This window comes from Meleagris gallopavo, chromosome 5, assembly GCF_905368555.1.
Source record: "Meleagris gallopavo chromosome 5, MGAL_WU_HG_1.1, whole genome shotgun sequence".
Classification (NCBI taxonomy): domain Eukaryota; kingdom Metazoa; phylum Chordata; class Aves; order Galliformes; family Phasianidae; genus Meleagris; species Meleagris gallopavo.
In genome coordinates this window covers 2,530,359-2,551,842 of record NC_139408.1, presented here as the reverse complement: position 1 = coordinate 2,551,842, position 21,484 = coordinate 2,530,359, and the positions used below count along the sequence as shown (strand labels likewise).

At 45.7% G+C, this 21,484-nt stretch overlaps 1 protein-coding gene across 1 annotated transcript; it reads right to left on the bottom strand.

The window, feature by feature from the left end:
• Positions 1 to 293: 293 nt before the first annotated feature.
• Positions 294 to 20,366, bottom strand: BDNF (brain derived neurotrophic factor). Its single transcript, XM_085223883.1, has 2 exons — positions 20,052 to 20,366; positions 294 to 4,552 (listed from the first exon to the last, which is right to left on the bottom strand). The coding sequence occupies exon 2, from the start codon at positions 4,529 to 4,531 to the stop codon at positions 3,791 to 3,793; it is 741 nt and encodes a 246-aa protein (XP_085080009.1). The 5' UTR covers positions 4,532 to 4,552; positions 20,052 to 20,366; the 3' UTR covers positions 294 to 3,790.
• Positions 20,367 to 21,484: the final 1,118 nt, after the last annotated feature.

Here is a 21,484-nt window from a genome sequence, read left to right as displayed (position 1 = left end):
ACTGGCCTATAGCTGTGGGACTTGGGCTTCACATACCCATTCGCTATTAATGTTAGAGACTCCCCCACACACTGCCATTACAGTCATCATTTTACAGCTGAATAAAATCATTTCTATTTGTGGGTTTTTAGTCTCATGGGGACCTATAGGCTAGAAATATATGGAAATATATCAGTTGTGAGCATCCTCATGTTTTATGGAAAGCAAATCCTTGCCAGCACTCCCCTCCCGATGCTAACTGTCCAGCTACGAAACAGGTGGCTATCTGCCCTCCAAGGGAGCTTTTATTGCTAAAATAAAGTAAAAATTGTTTTAAAACAAAGAACACACATCTTTATAGTAAAACTCAAGTTTGTTTTACAGTTAGAGAAAAGAGTCACATGGTCCCCCAAAAAACCCCAAGTTTTTTATATATATATATATATATTGAAAATATATTTAAAAACATAAAAAACTCTATAGTTAAACATATATTAATCAGTACACTTAAATATAGCTTAATTATATTTACAATATGACGCAGTTGCTTTTAAATTTTAATGCCAATTTCAGTGTTTTTTTTCCAAAAAACATAAAATTATATAAATATACAATAAATATTTATGTTACACAAGGTGAATAGTAGAGAACAAGGCCACAGACATGAACTTACATTTGCAAGAGTCTTTACTTAACACAGCACTAGGCCTGCTGACATGCATGATATACCTTTGTCACAAACAGACCACAGCAAGATTTCAGTTAAGTGACATGAAAGAAAACCAAGCCCCCACCACCAGCTCTGTTAACTGAACCGAGCCTGCGATCACGTCTGCATTGGGTCAAGCAAGTGAGAGCCATAGGAGCACAGTTTAACTACCAGTTTCATGTTGTACATACGTCGAAAGCAACAGCTGACATACATGTGATGGGAATCCACTCTGGGAGCAGCTACAGGGCATGGTTCCTCCCTACGTTCTCAGTGCTGTCCCTTGGCTCTCCCCACGTGCAAGGGCTGCTCCTTTGGGTGCACTCAGCGGGGAGCAGCACACGAGCAGAAGGGATGGGAGGAGAAACCCCATCAAGTGGCTCTGTTGGAAAAGCCACTGAAGAGCAAAAGCCACCAGTTTGTGCTTTAACGTACCAACAGCTGTAGTCCCTGCTCTTGAAGATAAGATAAAGTGGGTTTTCTCGGTTTTATATTAACACAGGGGTTACATTTTTGAGTTACTTTAAATACAAGGCTGAGAAGTCCTATTCATTTCAATTACTCACCCAGAGAGCTAACAGCACCACTCAGACCTGCCATCCAACTGTCATCACTCTGCGACAAGTGCAGCTGCGACCATTTCCAGGTAAGAATGACTGAACTGAAGGTGTACCCATCATTAACCTTGAGAAACGAGGAACTTTATTTCTAGTGTAGTTTATATGCTAACACACCTTTTGGAAATTCAGTTTGTTTGACCAGGGAATTACTTTGTTTTGATATCTTAGATTACCATTACGTCCTAGCTACCATTTTTTCTTCCGTAGTCTAGATGATGTTACTCACTCATTACTGCCACCAAAAGACACTGGTGAGTTGGGCTACCACTGGCCCATCTCTCTGCAGCAGTTTAGAAGCACTGCTGAGAACAACAGCACCCAAGCGATGTTCAGGTTACTAAATGCCATGGATTATAATATGCATAAACATACTGGCTACAGAAAAATTAATTTTTTCCCTCACCACAAGTGCCCAGTTTGCACAAGGAACAGCTGAAGCCTGGAGACATTTCAGTAAGATTTTCTTAGTTTCTGATTTTTAGGTGGGAATGCCTCAAGTTTGAAGCTCAAGTCGGTCACATAATGTACCCTTCTTGTTCACTGCCCAGCAAACATGCAGCCAATACAAAATATAAAATTCTTTTTACAGCGAAGATGACTCTGCTTTGACATTCCTAGCAAAGGGAAGCCCTTTTACCCTAAGAAAAAACCACTTACTTTGAAGGTGTCTATGCCAGCTCACAGAAGCTAGCAGACAGGGTTTCTACTAGGAGCGATATCAATTCCGCGTTAAATATATTCTTCACAGGAGATCATTACAGGGGATGATATTTCAAATTAGCTTTGGCCAGCTTGTAATTAATTTTCACAGACAGACCGACTAATGCAGATTTCTCAATAGTTATGTCTTCTAGCATTCCCCTCTCTGCTCAAGCTACTTTGTCTAGAGGGTTTACAAATACAGCATCTATCTTTAGTGAGCTCACTAATGAGCTATTTCTACCTCTCCACCCACTGTATCCAGATGAAGTGCTATGCCCAGCTCTGAAGCTTACAACCTGCCTTTTTGGAACTACTTCTGTCTAGCTCATTAGAGCAGCAGCACAGGGCCTCGTAAGCACGTCAGAACCTGAAACGTTAAGCCAACTACTCCAGCCTTTGCTCTTCACCTACTTTTAATGCCAGCTCTTGTTTCATGAAGGCTGACAGCAGCAGCAGACACGCACGTTAAGTGTTGACTGCCTCCATCCCTGGCTATCACACACAGGACTCTGGGGCTAGCAGACATGCTCTGGAGCACAAAGGCTGTGTGCACCACGCAGGGCACAGCTTTCCCTCTACAATCTGGACAGCCTCGGTCAAATCAAAACACTTCCTCACCACTGAACCGACCAAGCTCTCCGTGCTGCTGACCTCCCTCTGATTCACTGGGGAAGGTTTGAGACCCTATTCTATTGACACCACTGCCAGGCTTCACTATGATGCTAGATCCAAGCACAGTCATATTACACTGTTATCGTTGCTCTCAACACTCCATAGAGTATTTTCTACGTGACAAGCTCCAGCTGTGTGCTGACCGAAATATTCTGAAGCTCACAGTCAACTTTCTTTGAGAGAGAAAAGGGGAGGGGACCCCAAACACAAACAAATATGGTATAAAGAAAGGCAAGTCTCAAAAGACAACGACTTAATAAAAAAAATAACCCAGCAAAGCATGTTGACAGACAGTTAACTAAGTGCTGCCTTTAAGCCTGAAGTTCAACAATGTGAAGTGGAACATCACCATTCTTTTTCAGTTGCCTCTGTTTATTTATTTATTTTTATCAGTAGTAGTCGGATTGCTATTGCAAACACCTTCACAACATACAAGAAACAAATTTGTCTTTAATCCAGAATAAGGTAATGTGGTTTTTTTTTTTTTTTTTTTTTTTTTTTTTGTTCTTTTTCCCCAAATCTGATGGGAATTCAAAACTAAGAGAAACAGTAAAACTATGACAACAGCACCTTGACATTGTTTTAATTCCAACGCTATCAGAAGGTAAAAGCAGTAAACATATAATACTAACAGGAATAAAGATACTTACTGTCTAAAATGTAAACGGAATGTTTTGGTTCAATTTATTTTTCTGAAAGAGGACAGTTTGTCATCAATTCACAATTGAAGCAGCATGCAATTTTAATCTTTTTTTTTTTTTTTTTAATCTTTTTCTGTTTTCAATTCTTGGCAACGGCGACAAACCACAACGTTATCGAGGAATGTAATGCAGACTTTTTAGTTTGTTTGCTTTTTTTCTTTTTCTTTTTTTTTTTTTTCCTTTTTTTTTTTTTTTTTTTTTTTAATTTGTGCGCAAATGACTTTGACTTTTGTTCCCTTTCAGGTCATGGATATGTTCAATAAATAGATTGTGGAATCACTGTACTGTATAAACTTCAGTTATACATGCAGTCCATAAAATTATTTTTTTACTGAATAATTTACCCTGTTATGTATATATACAAATAGATAATTTTGTCTCAATATAATCTATACAACACGAGCCCACTATCTTCCCCTTTTAATGGTTAATGTACATACACAGGAAGTGTCTATTCTTATAAACCGCCAGCCAACTCTCTTTTTGTTATCCATGGTGAGAGCTCTCACGTAAGACTGGGTAGTTCGGCACTGCGAGTTCCAGTGCCTCTTGTCTATGCCCCTGCAGCCTTCCTTTGTGTACCCCTTGGGGTTGCATTTGGTCTCGTAGAAGTATTGCTTCAGTTGGCCTTTAGGTACTGGGACTTTTTCAAGGACTGTGACGGTCGCACCGGACATGTCCACTGCAGTCTTTTTCTCCGCCGCCGTTACCCACTCGCTCGTGCTGTCACAGACGCTCAGTTCCCCACGGCGAGCTGGGTCAGAGTGACGCCGGACTCTCATGGACATGTTTGCAGCATCCAGGTAGTTTTTGTACTCCTCAAGCAGAAAAAGCAGCGGGGGTTCCAAAGGCACTTGACTGCTCAGCATGACTCGGGATGTGTACAAGTCCGCGTCCTTGTTTTCCTCACTGGGCTGGATGTCCTGATCCTCATCTAGAAGCTCCTCTATCACGTGTTCAAAAGTGTCCGCCAGCGACGTCAGTCCTCTTGAACCAGCGTTGGGCCCATTAAGGCTTTCAAGTGTCCCGTGGGTCCGAAGACCTGGGTAAGCCAAGCTGCCTTGTCCTCTTACACTAGCTTCTTTCATCGGGGCAGCTTTCATGCAACTGAAGTATGAGATAACCATAGTAAGGAAAAGGATGGTCATCACTCTTCTAACTTGGTGGAACTGTTAAGGACAAAAACAAGAAGAAAATTAACTTCAGAGGAACAAAGTTATCGAAATTCACCTAAACTGTCAAGAGACATTACGCTTTTCCCGCAGAGATATACTGCATGCATGCAGCTGCAACTCATTATCAGCGGAGAAGCATACTCTGGTACAAAGGTGTTTCTTCAATTTAGATTTCCAGATAAATCATAAACTTGGGCAACATTGATAACAGTGAGTCAGTTCGTATGTGCCAATGTCTTGCTGTGGTAAGTATTAGATCAGATACTACACGAACTCCTTATTTACTGAATGATTACACCTATTTCAAGTAATAACAAGAGCAGAACTGCTATTTAGCAACATAGCGTTTCAGCATTAAAAGGCAGCTTCACAAGCGTGGAAGGCAAGATTCCTCTTTCAAGTGGAAAGGCAAATATTTGATTTAAAAAAAAAAATTATTTATTTATTTATTTAAGATCTCTCTATGCCAAAAATAGTTAAATCCACAAGAAACAGAACAGCACCAGGATAAATTGCATCTGTATTTTAAAAAGCAATCCTCAAAGCACAGGAAGAGGCCATACACCTCTGAGGTCTCACCAGGTCAATCCCTCAACTAAAAGTAGAAGGTATGTACACAAATATAGAACAAGAAAATGATGTAGGACTGTGAGCTTGTCACCCTACTAAATTGGAGCTGGAGAGATTGCTTGCATCATGTGAATGCCATGGGAAGGACGCACTGGATTACAGCACTGATAAAGTGCTCACTACACTGAAATGACAGCCCCAGGATCACTGTGCTGTGTTTCCCCAGAGCCTCACATCAGCTATCCTCAAGTGGGCAAAGCACGTATTTTAAGCCCAGGGCTCCCCATGAAAACTAACAGCGTTGCCAGGCCACACCACACCGCCATATTTGAACAAAGAACAGCTTGCCTTGTTTCTCACACATTCTGCCTCCAGTTCTGGATCACGTTAGGGGCCATGCCTTGAGGCTTATCAGTTGGCTTGGCTCTTTCCTCGTTGAGCACAGAGGGACAGCACCAGCTAACAGCGTCAGCAAGAAAACTCCTCACCAGCTTTGGGATTGGCAAAACTCATTCCTACCAGGACTCCAAACACTTTGGGCTTGCACAACTGCAGCTACTCACGTGTTTTGCTAAGCCTCCATGTTTCTCAGGGTAGAAATTGTTTCTTCCTGAAGAACGGAGTACGTACTTAGGATATGATCACAACGAGAGCCCCCCAAATCCTGCTGTGACACAGAGCTACGCTTGGTCTGATCCCAAGTGCTACTACAACATCTATCATGTGTCCAGTTGTTATATTCCCCTCCTATCTGCACTCTCACCAGTTCTGCTTGCTAGAAAGCAATGGCATTGTTCACATTTTTGAAGCAGCAGCTAATGCTTGTTTCGTAGCTTTTGAAGTTCACTCGGAAGTACCTCATACTTGGCAGCACTCACTGGAGTAAATGCTATTTCTGTTTGCCAACAGGGTGCTATGTAAAAAGCCTTACTTCATCTCCTGCAAATATGCTATGGGAAACTAGTACTCCTAAGACTCCACCGTGGAAAGACAATCAATCACAAAACACACAAAGAAAATGAAATATGTACTAGAAAGGCAGTGCCTGACACGTGGGTCTCAAAGTCTACTTAATGAAGTGAGGGGAGGGGGGGTGCAGGGAATGAAAACCAATATTTATTGTGCCCATGCCCTCCCCTCAGCTACTAAGCCAAATTCTGGCTAAGAATCGCCTCCTTCCCAGCACAGCTTCACTTTCTTGCCTCCATCTCTTTTCCTGTTTAAAAGTGTTACTGTGGCATAGATTTATTAAGATTAAACAAACCTGACATCTGTGACTCACAGGAACACAGTGTTTGCTCTAACCATGCAGAACATTAATATTTTGCATATTTTTCATCCTGGGATTTTAAAAACACATTTTACAGGGAGCAGTATCAGATTTCTTCCTCAAAGGGAAGAAACAGACACTAGAGATGATTTACCACACAAGGAAAAAGGCTATCAGTCTTCCGTGGTCAAACGTGGAGAGGCATGACAGGAGGGAGACAGAGAGGTTTAGCTAGCATAAAAGGACAGAGCCAGTGGGAACAAGAATCAAACATTCCCTCTTCTGAGAATTCTCAGAATTCTTTCATATAAAAGGAAAATTAAAAAAACCCACAAGCCCTACTGCATCCTCTGACCACCAGAGCACTGAACATAACACAGATCAGGCGGCTCCTAATCAAGTCGTCATTATTTTTATTAGAGTAGTGCCCAAAGGTCCCAGCCAATATCTGGACTCTAAGGACTGATTCTGGCTGAGCACATAGGACCCAGAGGGCCGTCCAACGTGACAGCAGCAGGACACAACACAGGCGGGACCGAGGCAAGCACAGAACAAACAGGAGCTTGCATCCATCACTTAAGTTTGCCTGTTGGAGGCTGAGTATTTGCTAAGTTAAGCCAAGGATACAGCGATTCCTGGAACAGGACACGTCCTTCCCTATTATCACTGAACTGTTTATTTATGATAGTAATGAACTTGATAGGATCCAGAGAGTGACTAAAACGGCAGAACTTCATTTGAGAGGAAAACTTGAAAGGAAGACAATATATGAAAAGCAGAGAGGTGCAGAGAAGCTCCATCAGGAGGCTCAGCATCCTCCAACTTGCTGGCTGGTCACCAGATCTAGCAGCATTTTATCTCAGACATTAAATTAATCCTTCCTTAATTGGTTTTGCCCTCCATTTAGGAGGGAAACTGCTGTCAAGCTTGATCAATTCACATCCCATCTGATGATATCTGACTGTCACTATGATAGGTACTATGAAAAAGCACAACTAGTCTCTGAAAGCCAACAACTTTGTGACAGACATATTATTCACAAGAAAATGCGACCATCTTAAAAGCCACCCTTTTCCCTCCCACTTATATCAATAGAAAAGTATCTCAAAGCATGGTTTAGCAGTGCAGACACACGGAATATCATTAGCAAGCAAACACACAGATACATCTTTGTATAAGAGTTGCAGACTAAGCTGAACAGCACAAGCAGGACATGACAATATTCTCCTTTACCTTCACAACGACTAGAGCAATATACATGATCCTCAGGTTTGCCAACAAAATTATATTGACTAAAATAATTAAACTTCTAGGAAGCATCTTCATTCTAAAGGCCATAATTTCTGTGAGAAGTTGCTCAGAATCTAGTAGTTTAAGATAGTATGGCAGATTAAGACAAATCTCATTTTGTGGATAGGAACAGCCTTTGAGCTACTCATGAACAGACATGGGTGTGCATGATTTCAGCTCTCACTTAGTGAGCAGGACTAATATCCCAGCGCAGCACTGGAAACAAACTGGACAGCATCTTCCAGTCCTTTTTCTTCTACTCCCCAGCTATCAAATCTTTATTATATTGCAAAGATTAAAGGTACTGGCTGTCTTGTTGCAGTAGGTGCCTTACAAACTCCAAACACTGACAGATTGCATACACCCCTCCAACCACAAGGCAGGGACCACATCACCTGCGTGGAAGTGGAAAGGGGTTGGAACACAGGACAAATCTGTACTTTCCCATTTTCCAAGCATGCTCCTGCTGAACATCTATTTAAATAGATGTATGCTCGCTGCCTTGAGGCTCAGCCTTGAACAGCTTCCTCGGGTCACACAAGATGCCCGTCAGAAATGATGCTTGAGACCAGTTCCTTGAATGCTATCCATTCTCATGGCTGCCAGAGCATCCTTCCTCCTCTAATGCAGCAATGAAGTTGAAGCAATGAAAACAGGTCACCCACCACGGACCAGATCTCAGAAAGACATGACCTAGTTTGTACTTCAATAAAGTCCATACAATTACTAGCTAGAATAAAGGCATATAATTGTGGCAGCAGTCTCCACTAATGGGAAGGAGGCTTGTTAAATGAAGGTCATGTCAATTACAGCTAGTTTACATATGCAGTCAATTACTTAGCTGCACTGTTTACTTAGGTATTTAGCATTTAATGAGAATTCACCAGCTAATTGTTTCGTTTCATTATTTTCAGTTATTTTAAGCAGAAATCTAATGGCTTAACAGGTTCTATTTCCAGCAAAGAGACCCGAAGAACAACCGTGAACATGAACTTGCCTTTCTGCATCCTGATATGTGCCATGAAAGTTGAAATAACTTTCAGTAGTGAATAGATTCAGAATCCTTTCATCTCCAGAAAAGGAGCACGCAGTGGAAAGTCAGATTAGCAGCAAGATAATCATTTTCTGCCTTGCCATTTTCTAAGACCTTTACACAGAAGTTCAGTTTACTAAATAGTACTGAATGGCAAAGGCACGAGTTCCTGCTCTACGCATCATTACTGGAGTGTGTGAACAGACACCAGAATGGGATGCATGTCAGCACATGCTTTACAAAGATTTAATGTACTGAGAACAAACAGCATTAACCTTTAATACATGCATAACTGGCTGTCTGACGCACTACGGTTATCCTCACAGCTATTCATGCCAACTATATAATTAATTTTTATTACTGAAAATAAAGCACCCCCCACACACACACCTCTCATGTACACATACACAAGCACACCCTTGCCCAATTTGTATTCCTTAAGTTGCTGCTTCGTGTCAGAAAGAACACAGACACTTTTTTTTTCTTCCCCCTCCTCACAAACCAAAACCAACCCAACACAACTTGTCCCATCGACCAGAGGTGGGAAAGAACCCAAAGAAAATAATACAGGATACCAATGCCACAACATAACACCCTTGATCTTTCATTGAGTTACGCATCAGTTTCCTACAAACATTCCTCATACCTTTCTGGGTGCTCAAACAACAACACAAAGGGCACACTTGCTGCAAAACTCTCAGAAGGAATTCAGCTGCTCTTAACATGAGCAGACTAGCCAGGCTCCTCATTACAAGTGTGCCTGCAGTTCACTTGGCAAAGCACAGGCCTGAAGGAGTTCCCAGCAGGATTTCTGTCGGCCAGATCTTGGACCCAAGCTGCCCACACCAGGAAAGAGGCACAATAAATTCTGGCAGTATGCACAGGCGAAGGAGTAGCAGGCCAGGCTCACAGATGGTATCAGAGCTTTCAGAGAGACAACACCCACAGAAGAGAGCAGATGTGCACTATTTTTATGCATTTACAATGGGAATTGCGGGAGAGCCCATGGCGCACACATTGCTTTTCCAGCTGTTTGTAGCATCCCACACAAGGGGCACCTCAACTGCACAGGGTTTGTGATCTTCACTGTAAACAAACTCAGCTCCAAAAGGGGACTGCGTGTTTGCCACAGCAAGCTATACAGGGAAAGCCCTCTTCAAATAGCAGCTACCAGCAGGTTTATGCTCACCAGGAGTAGCATGGGTAGGGTAACATGCCATCCATACTCCTATTGCCATACCAGAAACACCAGACAGCAGGGACAAGACTCCCAAGTCCGAGACCTTAGCATCAGCAAATTCCAATTTGAGAATTCACGCCGCTTTCCAAGCCTGAAATCAAGCTGTTTTAGAGAATTTGCTGTGATACGTTCATGCCATTTCTACGTTCATTCAGAAGTAACATTACATGACTTATCTGAACTTTGAGCTCACCTAGACAAGACATTATCATATAAAAAAATCTAAACCCACATAAAACAAAAAGCCAACCACAAAACCATTCAATGAAATTATTACTCCCTGCCAAGATACTATCCAGATCCTCCACAAAAGCAAATAATTACAGTTCTCCAAAATCATTCACTCCAATTTCCACTAGAGCTTTATACAACGCTAACACAACCTGCACACGAAAGAACATGAGGGCAGAGTCTCAGACCTCGGTGCAACACCTGTGGTTTGCCTTCCATTTTACTATGGCTCTTTGGTATGCAACACTGTGCTGAATCATCACAGGATGATGCTATTCTGCCAAGTACATGCACGAAGCTCCCACTGAAGTTGAGGATAACTGGCATTTGAAAGCAGGAACAGAATGGAGCACATTGCAGGCAAACTAGCATGAGTTGGATCCTTTGTACTGTGACATGTGTCCAGCAGCCCTCCAACAACCCAGAAGCTGCTGTACCAGTTAAGCTTGCATCTTACAAGCGCCCATAAACTTCTGAACAGCATGGAAAGCATCCCACGCACCCATCAGCTCTGTTGCAAGTGGCAAGTTTCCTAGGACCTACAGAAAATTAGGCACTCAACGTGAACCTAAGAGAAGCTCAGCCAAGGAAAAGCAATGGTTAAGAAGTTAAAGCATCAGACAGTTGCCCATGGACAGTGCCTCCTCTACAGCAAGGCCTATGCCCACTTATTTTGCAAGATACGTACCTTTGCTGAATCCCTGTCTGTGTGTGGCATTGCTGTAAGGGAATACCTTGCTTTGAGCCATAGTCAGTCCTTGAAACAAAGCTGATCAGCACTGTGATGTGTATGAACCAGAAACTGGAAATGCCTGTTGTCAGGCTCCTGACAGGTATTAACAATATGCCTGCTTCGCCAGTAGTGTTATCAGTCATCTTTTGGCTGCCTGCCCTCATGTGCAGACTTTTCTCAACACATGCTCAATCCAGTTGTTAGCACAGCATCTCTGTGGAAATATTTTCCCTACATGAACAAGGGATACAAGGTACCAGAACACCTACAAGTACTGGAATCCAAAGCTACACAAGAACTAGCAGACCAGGAGGAGAAATCTCTAAGTTCACAAAGCCACCCCAATACGTGTTAATGGAATAATGGACAGCTTCTATTTAACTGCCATTATTTTATTTAAACACCATCGGATGGGTCAGCAATCTAACCCATCTCACCAGGCAGCCAGCCCTGCACCTGTCCTGCTGTAAGAACTACTTTATCTTTGGAGATAGCACTGCGTTGTGAAGTTAACGTATCAGCATAACTACTGAAAACCCTGTGGCGAGAACCGCTGTCTTTGCCATTGATACTTTATTTTGACAATGCAGCACATCACAGCTTTCAAAGCATTGTAATTTTCAACCTGTTTTCCCCCCTCCGTGTGATTTCATGTTGAAACAAGACTTCTGCTATCACTGTCGGATTCTCTGTTCGTAAGCAACTTTAAAAATTCGGGGGCCAGTTTCAACTAGATGCAGAGGGATACAAGTTTCATAGGCAACACTACTTCCACAGTCCTCCAAGTGGCAAGCCAGTAGCTGAGACCACCCAAATAAGCTTTCCCCTCCATCCTTAGTTAGGCAGGCCTTAATGGCACAGCTGCCAGGCAAGAAGAGAGCAGCACACGAGTTTACCCACCTACGTATTTACAACACTGCCTTGTTGCTTCCACTTCGAATTTTGTATAGGAAAAGAGTCTGGAGTTAGTTAGAGGGGGTGAGGAAGTGTCAGAAAACATCTCCAGATCCAGACATCTATTAGAACACAAGGAAAAAGAGAAGTAAAACCTGCAGCCTTGCAGGAAGAATTATCAACCTCCTGCCTTTTCACAGTTGTATAATGGTGTAATCTCTTGCCCAGAGGAGTATTACACTGTGACTTGCGTGAACGTGGCACATGGGCATTAGGTTGTTCCATCCCCCCAGATTAAAGTGAAGTTTACCTGATTGATGACTTCTCACACCAGTCATTAGATTGGTGGCATCGTGGGAAGTTATTCTGACGAGAGCTGCTGAGGCTCACTCAAGCAGTACATATTCCAGCAGACCTAATTCTGGCACACACAGTCACTGCCTGGTATAAATCCACAGCGCTCTATTCATAGATTTGTACCAGCTGTGAAGTTGGCCTAGCATTTATGCGGTCGTAAAATCAGATGGGGCCATCACCTAGACTATAGCTAATATCTATATCAGAACAACGTGCAACAGGTTTCAGCAGAACAGCTTCCACACGCTCCCGACTCCCCAAGGATACGCGCATATTTAGGATTAATTACACTTTAAAGAGGAAGAAAGAAAGTTTCCTAGGTGTGCAGCCTTGCTCCCCCCCTTCCCCCACCAACATAAGCACACAAATAGCCCAGACATGCCTATAAACAAAAGTATGCAAAACCCAGGCCAACACAATCCAACTTCCCTCCGCTCCACATCAGGGTGTTTTGTTTCAGATACTCACACCCCCAACAGAACAAAGCGGTTCTGCTGCCAGCGTACAGTCCTCACTGTGAGAGCCCTTAAGCTCCAAAGGGTGGGCTCATAGATGGGATTTCAGTAATTAGACATTCCTCTATAAAAACTTCAATACCTGTCCCTTCACATAAGCAGATCCTGCTGCCCTGCAGGGAAGGAGAGCCTCTCCTCAAATAGCTGGGAGTAGGGGGAGGAAGCAAGAAGTCAGAGAAACAAAATTACTCAGTCACTCTGTAGAAAGCAGCTAGCTGTTCTCCCTCCCCCAAACCTCTCCATAGCATTGAAGATCCTCAAAATTACTATCCTACCCAAAATAAAACGCTTTATCATTCACGACCAATAGATTTACATGGGGAGCGAAAACCTTGGAGAAGTTGAAAGAGAAGAGAGACCTGGTACTTACACTGCTGAGTCTCCGGTCGTACAACACTTCTTACAAAACAGACTGTCAAAGCTTCAGAAGTGCTTTGCAAACACAGAATCTCAGCACACTTAGGTGAGGAGAAGCCACATTCAGAATCCTATTTTCCTACTGGGCAGGCTGAAGCACATGACAAAACTTAACTTTCCTCAGGTGGCACAGCAAGTCACTGGCGAAGCAGAGAACACGGGAACTCCTGCTCCCAATCCCTTGCTTCAGCCCCTACAGAGCTACCATCACCCTATGCATCATTCACATATTTTGCAAGTCTCTCTACAGTAAATTCCGTATCTAACCCAGAAAGAGGCAGGGCAGCTGATTAAAACCTTAGGGATATTATTTAGAATACATATGCTAGCTCACTTCCATCTGTGTTGTTAATTAGTTCCTGACCGTAGGTTAAATGTAGGGCATGTTGTCACGAGCCTAAGGTGGGGTGGCAGGACCTCCTGCCATTGCCATATGGCTTTTTGTTTCTTCTTTCATTCTTCAGCTTTGAGCCTCATGCTTCTAATTTGTGGGCTCAACCGTTGTGTAACAAACAAAAAGAGAAGGTAGAACTGTTTCTGTTAATGCAAAAATATTATTCACCACCAAAACCTCTAAGAGGTTTGACTTGAAACGCATCGTCCAGAAGCTGCTTTTACCCAGAAGTCTGCTATGAAAGTCAGGAAATAGCTATTCTCGTGAAGAAGTAGGTATTGACCAGCCCTAGAAATGCAAAACAGGCAGCTTGCCAGGAACCAAAGGTCAGCCTTAACTTGGATAAAATAGCAATGAGCAAAGCCATCCTACACATGATACATCCAGAGGCTCCTTCTAGAGGGGGGTGAAGCCACTATAGCAGGCTCATCGTGATGATAAACAACAAAAATGTTAAAAGCAAAACCTACTTCTGTACACTAGCAGTGACACCTCCACAAACGCATCTTTTTGGTAGGAAACACAAAAGGCTCAGGATGGTTCTGGTCAAAGCTGCAGGTCATGCTTCAGAGTATGTCTGAACAAGACAAGATACGCAGCGCATCGACAATTCTCCCTCAGTCATTTTTCAGAGAGCACAACTTGAATAGTAACAGCTCTGGTGATGGTTTGCAACTGAACAGTTGCTCCAGAGTGTTTATCTTACAGTAGAAATCGATGTTGATTAATACGCTTCCTAGCTGCCACTGCATAGCTGGCCTTTCATTAGCCAAAGGCTGGGAAAATGATTAGTGTTATTTCCAGACACGGGGCTTCCACAATTTTCCTAACACTTCCAGGAGTCACAGCAAACTAAGAGAACACCTGTGCTGAACAATTCTGATTAAGAACCAGCTGACATGAGTTCATGCTGGAGGATTACAGAACTCGGGACGTCTCACTCAGGCTCGTCAGACTTGGAGATAGACCTCTTTGTAGGTGTTGACCTCTAAGTATTTGCTTCCTAACTCCTAATGGAGGTGTGCGAAATTGACTGACACATCCTTTTCAAACAACCTTGCTCATCATTACTGCTACTTTTGCAGTTAAAACTGCAGAGAAGGGCTGCACTAAGGGCAGCAGAAATTAATCATTAATAGCAAGTGAAAAAGAGAACAGGACTTGAAATGAGTCTTTCAAGGAAGCCAGCCTTTAAATTCAGATGCCAATCATGAGCTTGTGAGGGGGAAGCTCATTTTCAGACTTTATGCTAATCATTACATCAAATTTGTGTTGCTGTAAGCAGATGCAAAGAAGCACCTGCTTATCTTTATCTTTGCACCATTTCATTGGCAACAACTTGCATCCACCATCCCAGTATCCTGTTGTTGTAACGAGATGTTGAACAGCCTTCTTTGCTTCCCAGTAAAAACAGCCTTTCTTCACCAGTCTGCAGGATATTAGATACCAAAAAAGAAAAAAATCGTGACACTGACATAAACCATTACGCTTATAGCTCCAAAAGCAGAAATGAAGAACCTTGGTAGTGTTTATATCTCATTTTGGTTCAATCCATTAAAAAAAAATAATAATAAAAGGCAATCGTGATGTTCAGCAGCAGACCTACCCCACCACAGTTTCCTGGCACAGGTTCTGGTTAAGTCACCCTTGCCAGCTTAACCTCATTACCAGCTTTGCTTCCCCCTTGGACTCGTGCTGGTTTTCAGTACAAATTCTATCAAACAGCATTTCTCTCCTGGCATTTAAAGCTCAAACTGGATTATCAACTCAAAAGGAATGTAAATACCAAGTGAACATCCAAGTCTTAATGCAGGCAGCCAGCAGGCAAAATTATCTAGAAATACCACAAAACTCAGTCCCATCTCTCATCCCATACAGTTCTGTACTGTGGTGGCAGCAATGATGAAGAGTAGGTTGGTTTCCTTACTAATCCAGCCCTTGAATCAAGTTTAGATTCCATTTCTTTTTGTTTCAGTCTATCAAACACTGAACACACTGAGGGAACCATGTTCAGCATAAGGAAAGGTAAACTAAACCATATGTATATTAAATGTTGCACCAAGCTTAGAAAGTAAATGGCATAACAGACTAAGGAATTCAGAGATCATAACCTTTAATTCCTCGATCTAGGAAAAAAAAAAAAAAAAATCACCCTGCATTTCTCCAGGATCTGTTATCTTTAAAGAAAGCAGTGTTTTGATCACATTAGATAAGGCATAACATGTGCTAGAGTTGAGAGGAGATTATGTTCAACTCTTTTATAAGATACAGGATTCAGCAAAATGCAGTAAAGTAAAAGGGACTCTAGCCCTGTTCTTATTATTACAGCCTTAACTGCAGCAACATGCTTGGAGTCTTTCACATGCTGAGTTAATAAGGAGCATACAACAGCACTTTGCTGAGTTTCTCAATCATTTCCCAGAACCTTCTTGCTATACTACATGTATCTAAGTGCCTACAAGCCTACTTATAGCCCGCTGACTGTGGAAGGGAGGCAGTTTGGATGCCAAACTTCAGGTGAACAGAGGGTAATTTTATACAAATTAGAGTTTGGTACAAAAGCTCTCTCCCTGTAACATATGAGGCTGCATGAACAGTCCACAGTTGCTTCCTTACTTGAAAGGCAAACGCTCCTGTGCCACAGCACCTCAATTTCCCAAGGGACAACTCAGTTCCTACATACAGAACACTTATTCTGACCTTACACCAACAGATTTAAAGTATTCTAAGAAATTACCAAAAGTACCACCTGGAAAGATAGGCAGTATGTGTAAGCAATAAAGGGTTTTGTATTTTCCTAAGTTGCACGAGTTGGAAGTTCTCAGCTCCTACCGATGTTTGCTTTCTAACCCTGCTGGGTATTTTTGACTGCTGGAAGTCCACAGTTATTTTAAAAGCCCATAAATAATTGCACATGAGATTTATTGACCAAAAAAAGGCACGTTAACTGTCCTTATGACCAGTTCCTGGAAAACTGAGTAAGGAACAATGCTTATTCTGCTCTCCCAAATGCAGTCTGCTGTTGCTAAAAAAAAAAAAAAATAAATAAAATAAATAAATAAAAAAAATCACCTACAAAACATACAAATAGGGGTTATTAGCAGCCAGGCTCATTGCATCTGTCCAGGCACAGCAGCGTGTTGTGCCACAGATCTCTAGGTGGCGGTAGCCGCTCAGATTTTAAGATACCAAGAGATGCTTATCTCAAATTTAGCAACCAGTATTCCTCCCATCCTCCTAGAACTGCCTTTCCTAATTTGCAACGTGACCTCCCCCCCCCCCTCCTCCTCCCCTCCCCCATTTCTTCATAATTTATAGTAGTCTGAAGCTGAGTCACAAGGATTTCTGCGTTTTCCTAACCGAGCGCACAAGAAAAGAAATGAAGTGCCAAAGTATTGAGGTAATTTATAGCGTAAAGCATCGAGAGTTTCTAGTCGATCAAAGGACTCAGGGAAACAAACATAAGAACAATCATGCCTTCTGTTCTATACAAATGCCACGGCCAGAAATAACTGCCCTAATTAACTGGTTTCAAACTGACTTCTCTGAAAGATAGGAGATTCTTACTGAGAAAAGCATACCACTGCTACAGCCTTATGGCAGCTGTCACTGGGGCATGGAAATTCACTAAGTGAAGCTTCCTTTTGCTTTCTCGAGTTGTCCACGGCACTCATCTTCAGACAGCTGTATCCAGTTGTGACGCCTAAATTACACCGTAATGGGACCTTCTGCTACCATTACTACCAGGGTTACTGCAGGATTACAGTCACGTCAAATCAGCATCATCCCAGCCAGCTCCCAAGTTCTAAGTGGTAAAAATTCGGTGAGGTGATGTTGGCTTTTCCTTTTGTAAGACAGCTGACTATTACGTGGTATCTGTAGAGTCTTCAGTACTCCAGGCTGCTCCGATTAGCTGGTGATGGTTGCAGTTGAGCGCAGCAGCTGAATTCTACTGACCTACTGTCAACTGATAATAGGCCCTGAAAGCTGAAGAGGAGACAATATGATATTGACCCTGCCTACACTTTAGGTGCAGGACTATTTGACCTGTTCTGCACGGAACAGAATGAAAACAGCACGCGACAGCTCAGAGCCTGTACCTGTAAGCAACGTGGCCAGAGCAAGCACGCTGACCACAACACGATGGCTACCCAGTTTACACACACTTGTACCTCCCAAATTAAAACACTGCATTCTTCCAGTACACGCTAGTGTTTCCAAACCAAGTAGCACGAGCATTTATTGTAATAACATACAAGTCTAAAGCAGAGTTTCCAGTGCTGCCTAGCAAGATCTGTTTAGTTTTTGTACTGCGGAGCTCTTGCCAGGGACCAGGGCTGCATGAACGGCGATCCCTGCCCCACACAACTGACACAGCCAGCATCAGCATAGGAAACAATAGGAAGCAGCCCCATCCCAGCTCGTCCGTGGGGCAGCCTGCTCAGCTGGCGTCCGTGCCACCTCCTAATGGTGTGTGGTGGGGAACGAGGGTGTTATTACACACTTCTTGCTTGGAAACAAAAGCAGGGGGCTGTGGCGTTACCACATTTCAGTAACACACAGAAATAGCTCCGCATCAGTGCTTTTCAAAGGGTGTTCGCAGCTAAGCACTAGCAGGAATGCCAGTATATGGACTGATCTAAGAAATGATTGAGAGTTTCCTAATTAAGCAGCAATTTAGCTATTCAGGAGGAACCAAGTGCTCACAACATACACTTGAGTGCAGGTCAAGACAAGTTTGTAATTAACCTATTAAAAGCACACATCCCCTTCTAGTGGAGCCTCCACCGGCTCACACAATGCCTAACACAAGATTTCTGGCACAGGCACACACCACGTTCTTAGAACAACATTTCAGCCTTTCACACGAGCCAGGAAGGCAGACGAGTGAATGGCTCATCTCGAAGCAGGCTCACGCACGGAAGCAATGCGATGGTCTCACCCTGCTCCTCAGGAGCTGCGTTTTTATGCCTGCTCCCTGGCACACAGCTATTACTGAGCTGCAGATGCAATGTGCTCTGCTTCCCTCCCTCCAGCAGTGGAGCAACAGTTGCAGCAAGTACTAAGGGCAGTGCACAGGCTTTTAACTGCAGCTGCTTTCACTTCAGCATCGTCACTAAAGCTTTAAAGAACAACGGATCCTTCTTTGCCACTACACCCTTCCACATTTTAATGCATCTCTGGAACACTACACTGCATAGTATTCCAGTGTTCTGTAGTACTACAACACCATGCCTTTGCTTTTAGAAGCACGCTGCTTGAAATCGAACTTTCCCAGATTAGCCTCTGAGATAGAAAGTATTTCCCTTTCTCCACCGCTATCTCCCTTATCACATCTGGATTATTTTGATGTGGTGTCCACTCTCCTCCTGACCCGCTTACCCTAATTTCACCACCCCGGAGCGCCAGGCAGCAGCCCAGCACGCCAGTGGGCTGAGCAGGCAGCACGCTGCTAACAAATGGATTTCCCCAGCCGAGGTTCAATGGAGCTGAACATTAAGCAGTAGTACTACAGCGGAAAATTGCTGCCTGGTACAACATCCTGCAGAAAGCCTCTGAACTTAGCAATTACAGAATCACAGAATGGCCAGGGTTGGAAGGGACCTCAAGGATCATGAAGCTCCAACCCCCCCGCCACATGCAGGGCCACCAGCCTCCCCATTTAATACCAGACCAGGCTGCCCAGGGCCCCATCCAAGCTGGCCTTGAACACCTCCAGGGATGGACGGGGCATCCACAGCCTCTCTGGGCAATTCCCAGCCAGCAAGCAGCCGAAGCTGCCGCCGGCTCCTTCCAGGTGCATCCAGCGAGCTCGGGGGCAGGACAGCGGGACAGCAGCCGGGGCCAAAGAGGGAGAGGGGCTCGGCTGACACGACGAGCTCTCGGCAGCCCATCCCCGTCGAGGCGAGGGGCCCAGGCCGGGCACACCGCCCTGCGCTCATCGCGCCATGAATTAAAGATGACTCAAACGCTGAGGAAAAATGTATCGCCGGGATAGGTTCCTCGCATTCATTAGAACCGTGTTACTAGAAATATAAATAAGTAATGGCTATCGATCCCGCGATAGCGGTAACCTCGGAACTAAGCGGAGCGGAACGCTCAGCTCAGCGCACGGCGCGGCTCCGATACCGCCCCCGCGGCCGCACCGCAGCGCTCGGACTCGAGGCGGGGCCGGGCGGGCGCCCCGCGCTCCCGTCGGGCGGGCGGCGAGGACGCCGCGCTGCCGGCGAAGGAATGCCGCTAGCGGCGGGCGGCGTGCCGGGCATTCCGGCGGCGCCGGCGTCCAACAAGTGTCTCCCTCCCGGCCCCGCGGCGCTCCCTGAAGGGCCGCCACCTCCGTCGCCCGCCCGCCGCCAGGGGGCTCCACGCAACGCCCCACGGCCGCGCCCGCGCGGGGTCCGCGCGCTCCGCCACGCGCCGCGCTCCGCCGCCGTCGGGGCAGCGCCGGGAGGCGGCTCGGGGCCGGCAGGTGCCCGACGCGGCGGCTCCCCCCTCCCGGCACGGCCCGCCTGCCCGGCCCCGCAACTTCGTCGGCGGGGCGCCGCGTACCTCCGTCGTCCACACAAAGGCTGGCCGCTCCCCTCCGGGCAGTCACATCCTCCCGCGGGCGCCCGGTGCCTCCGGCCGCCTTCCGCCGCCCCGGTAACGCAGGCGGCGGCGGCTCAAGTGTCTCATCAAAGCTTGATGAGGGGCGGGAGGGCAACCGAGCGGCAGCCGCCCAGCACCCGGCCCGGCCGCCTCCCTCCTAACCGAGCGGAGCCGCGCCGAGCTTCGCCCCCCGCCCGGCGCTTGGGCCAGCGGAGCGGCGGCCGCCCGCCTCGCGCTGCCCCGCTTAAAGGCTCCGCGCCGCCGCCTCCCCCGCCCCGCCCCGCCCGGCCCGGCCCCCGCTCCCCGCGCCCCCCGAGCGGCGGGCAGGGCACGGAGGGGCCGGGCCGGGAGGTGGGGGGGGGGGGGGGAGCCGCCGGGTGTTGGTTTACTCTGGCGGGGCCGGAGCGATCCATTTAAATATCGCTCCCGCGCTGACCTCTCCTATTAAGAATGCAATCAAGATAATAGCGGGCATTGCTTATTGATGAGTGGCCCAGGTAACGCTACACCGGCGGCTCGCTGCCCGCACGGGGGCACGGCCCGGGCCGGCTCCGCCCGCACCCGACGGCGCGGACCGGGCCGCAGCCGCAGCCCCGCAGAACGGCCGCGCTCCCGCAGCACCCGCACCCTCCCCCCCCAGCCCCCAGCACGGTGCATTATTGATAGTGGAAAGTGCGCAGCAATGGCAGCCCCTGATTGAGTGGCTCCATCCGATCTCGGTAAAGACCTGTCCCGTGTTCCCTCACAGATCGGGCTTTCGCCCTTCCACACAACCGAAGCCCCAAACACTTCTCCCCGCTGCGATCGACACCTCGGGACCGGGGGGTCGCACGCTCTCCTTTGTGCCGGGAGAAATGTGGGCGTCTCATTGCCTCCCCCAGGCAGTCCTGCGTGCTGCACGATGAAACACCTGCATTTATTGGATCAGCGACGTCGTAAAACAGCCCCGGCGTTTGAAACTTGAGAGCACCGAAGGCCTCCTCTATAAAACTGCTTTTAATATATATTAAGGGAAACAATCCTGGTGGTTAATATCCTTTGCAGCTTTAAGAACTTCTCTAAAAATCGCACCTCGAGTCCTCCTTCTATGAAAACTCTAATTCTGCCATTAGGAATGGGTCAGACATTGCTTTCCCTCGTTGTGTACCTGCACGACCTCGTTCCACTGCTGGCACTGCAAAGTGGACCTTTGTGGACAGCCTCCAACAACGGGAGTGCAGCTGGACGGTGCTATCTGCGTTTCATTTGTACGTTGGTCTTCTACCTGCGACACAGTTCGGCTTTCCAGGTACAGCTGTATGACAGCAGTGCCTGATGGCACTCGAGTGGCACGTTCTAAGCTGCTTTTTGCATCGTGAGGAGGCTGAGCTGGTGGCAGAGCTTTAATATTCAGC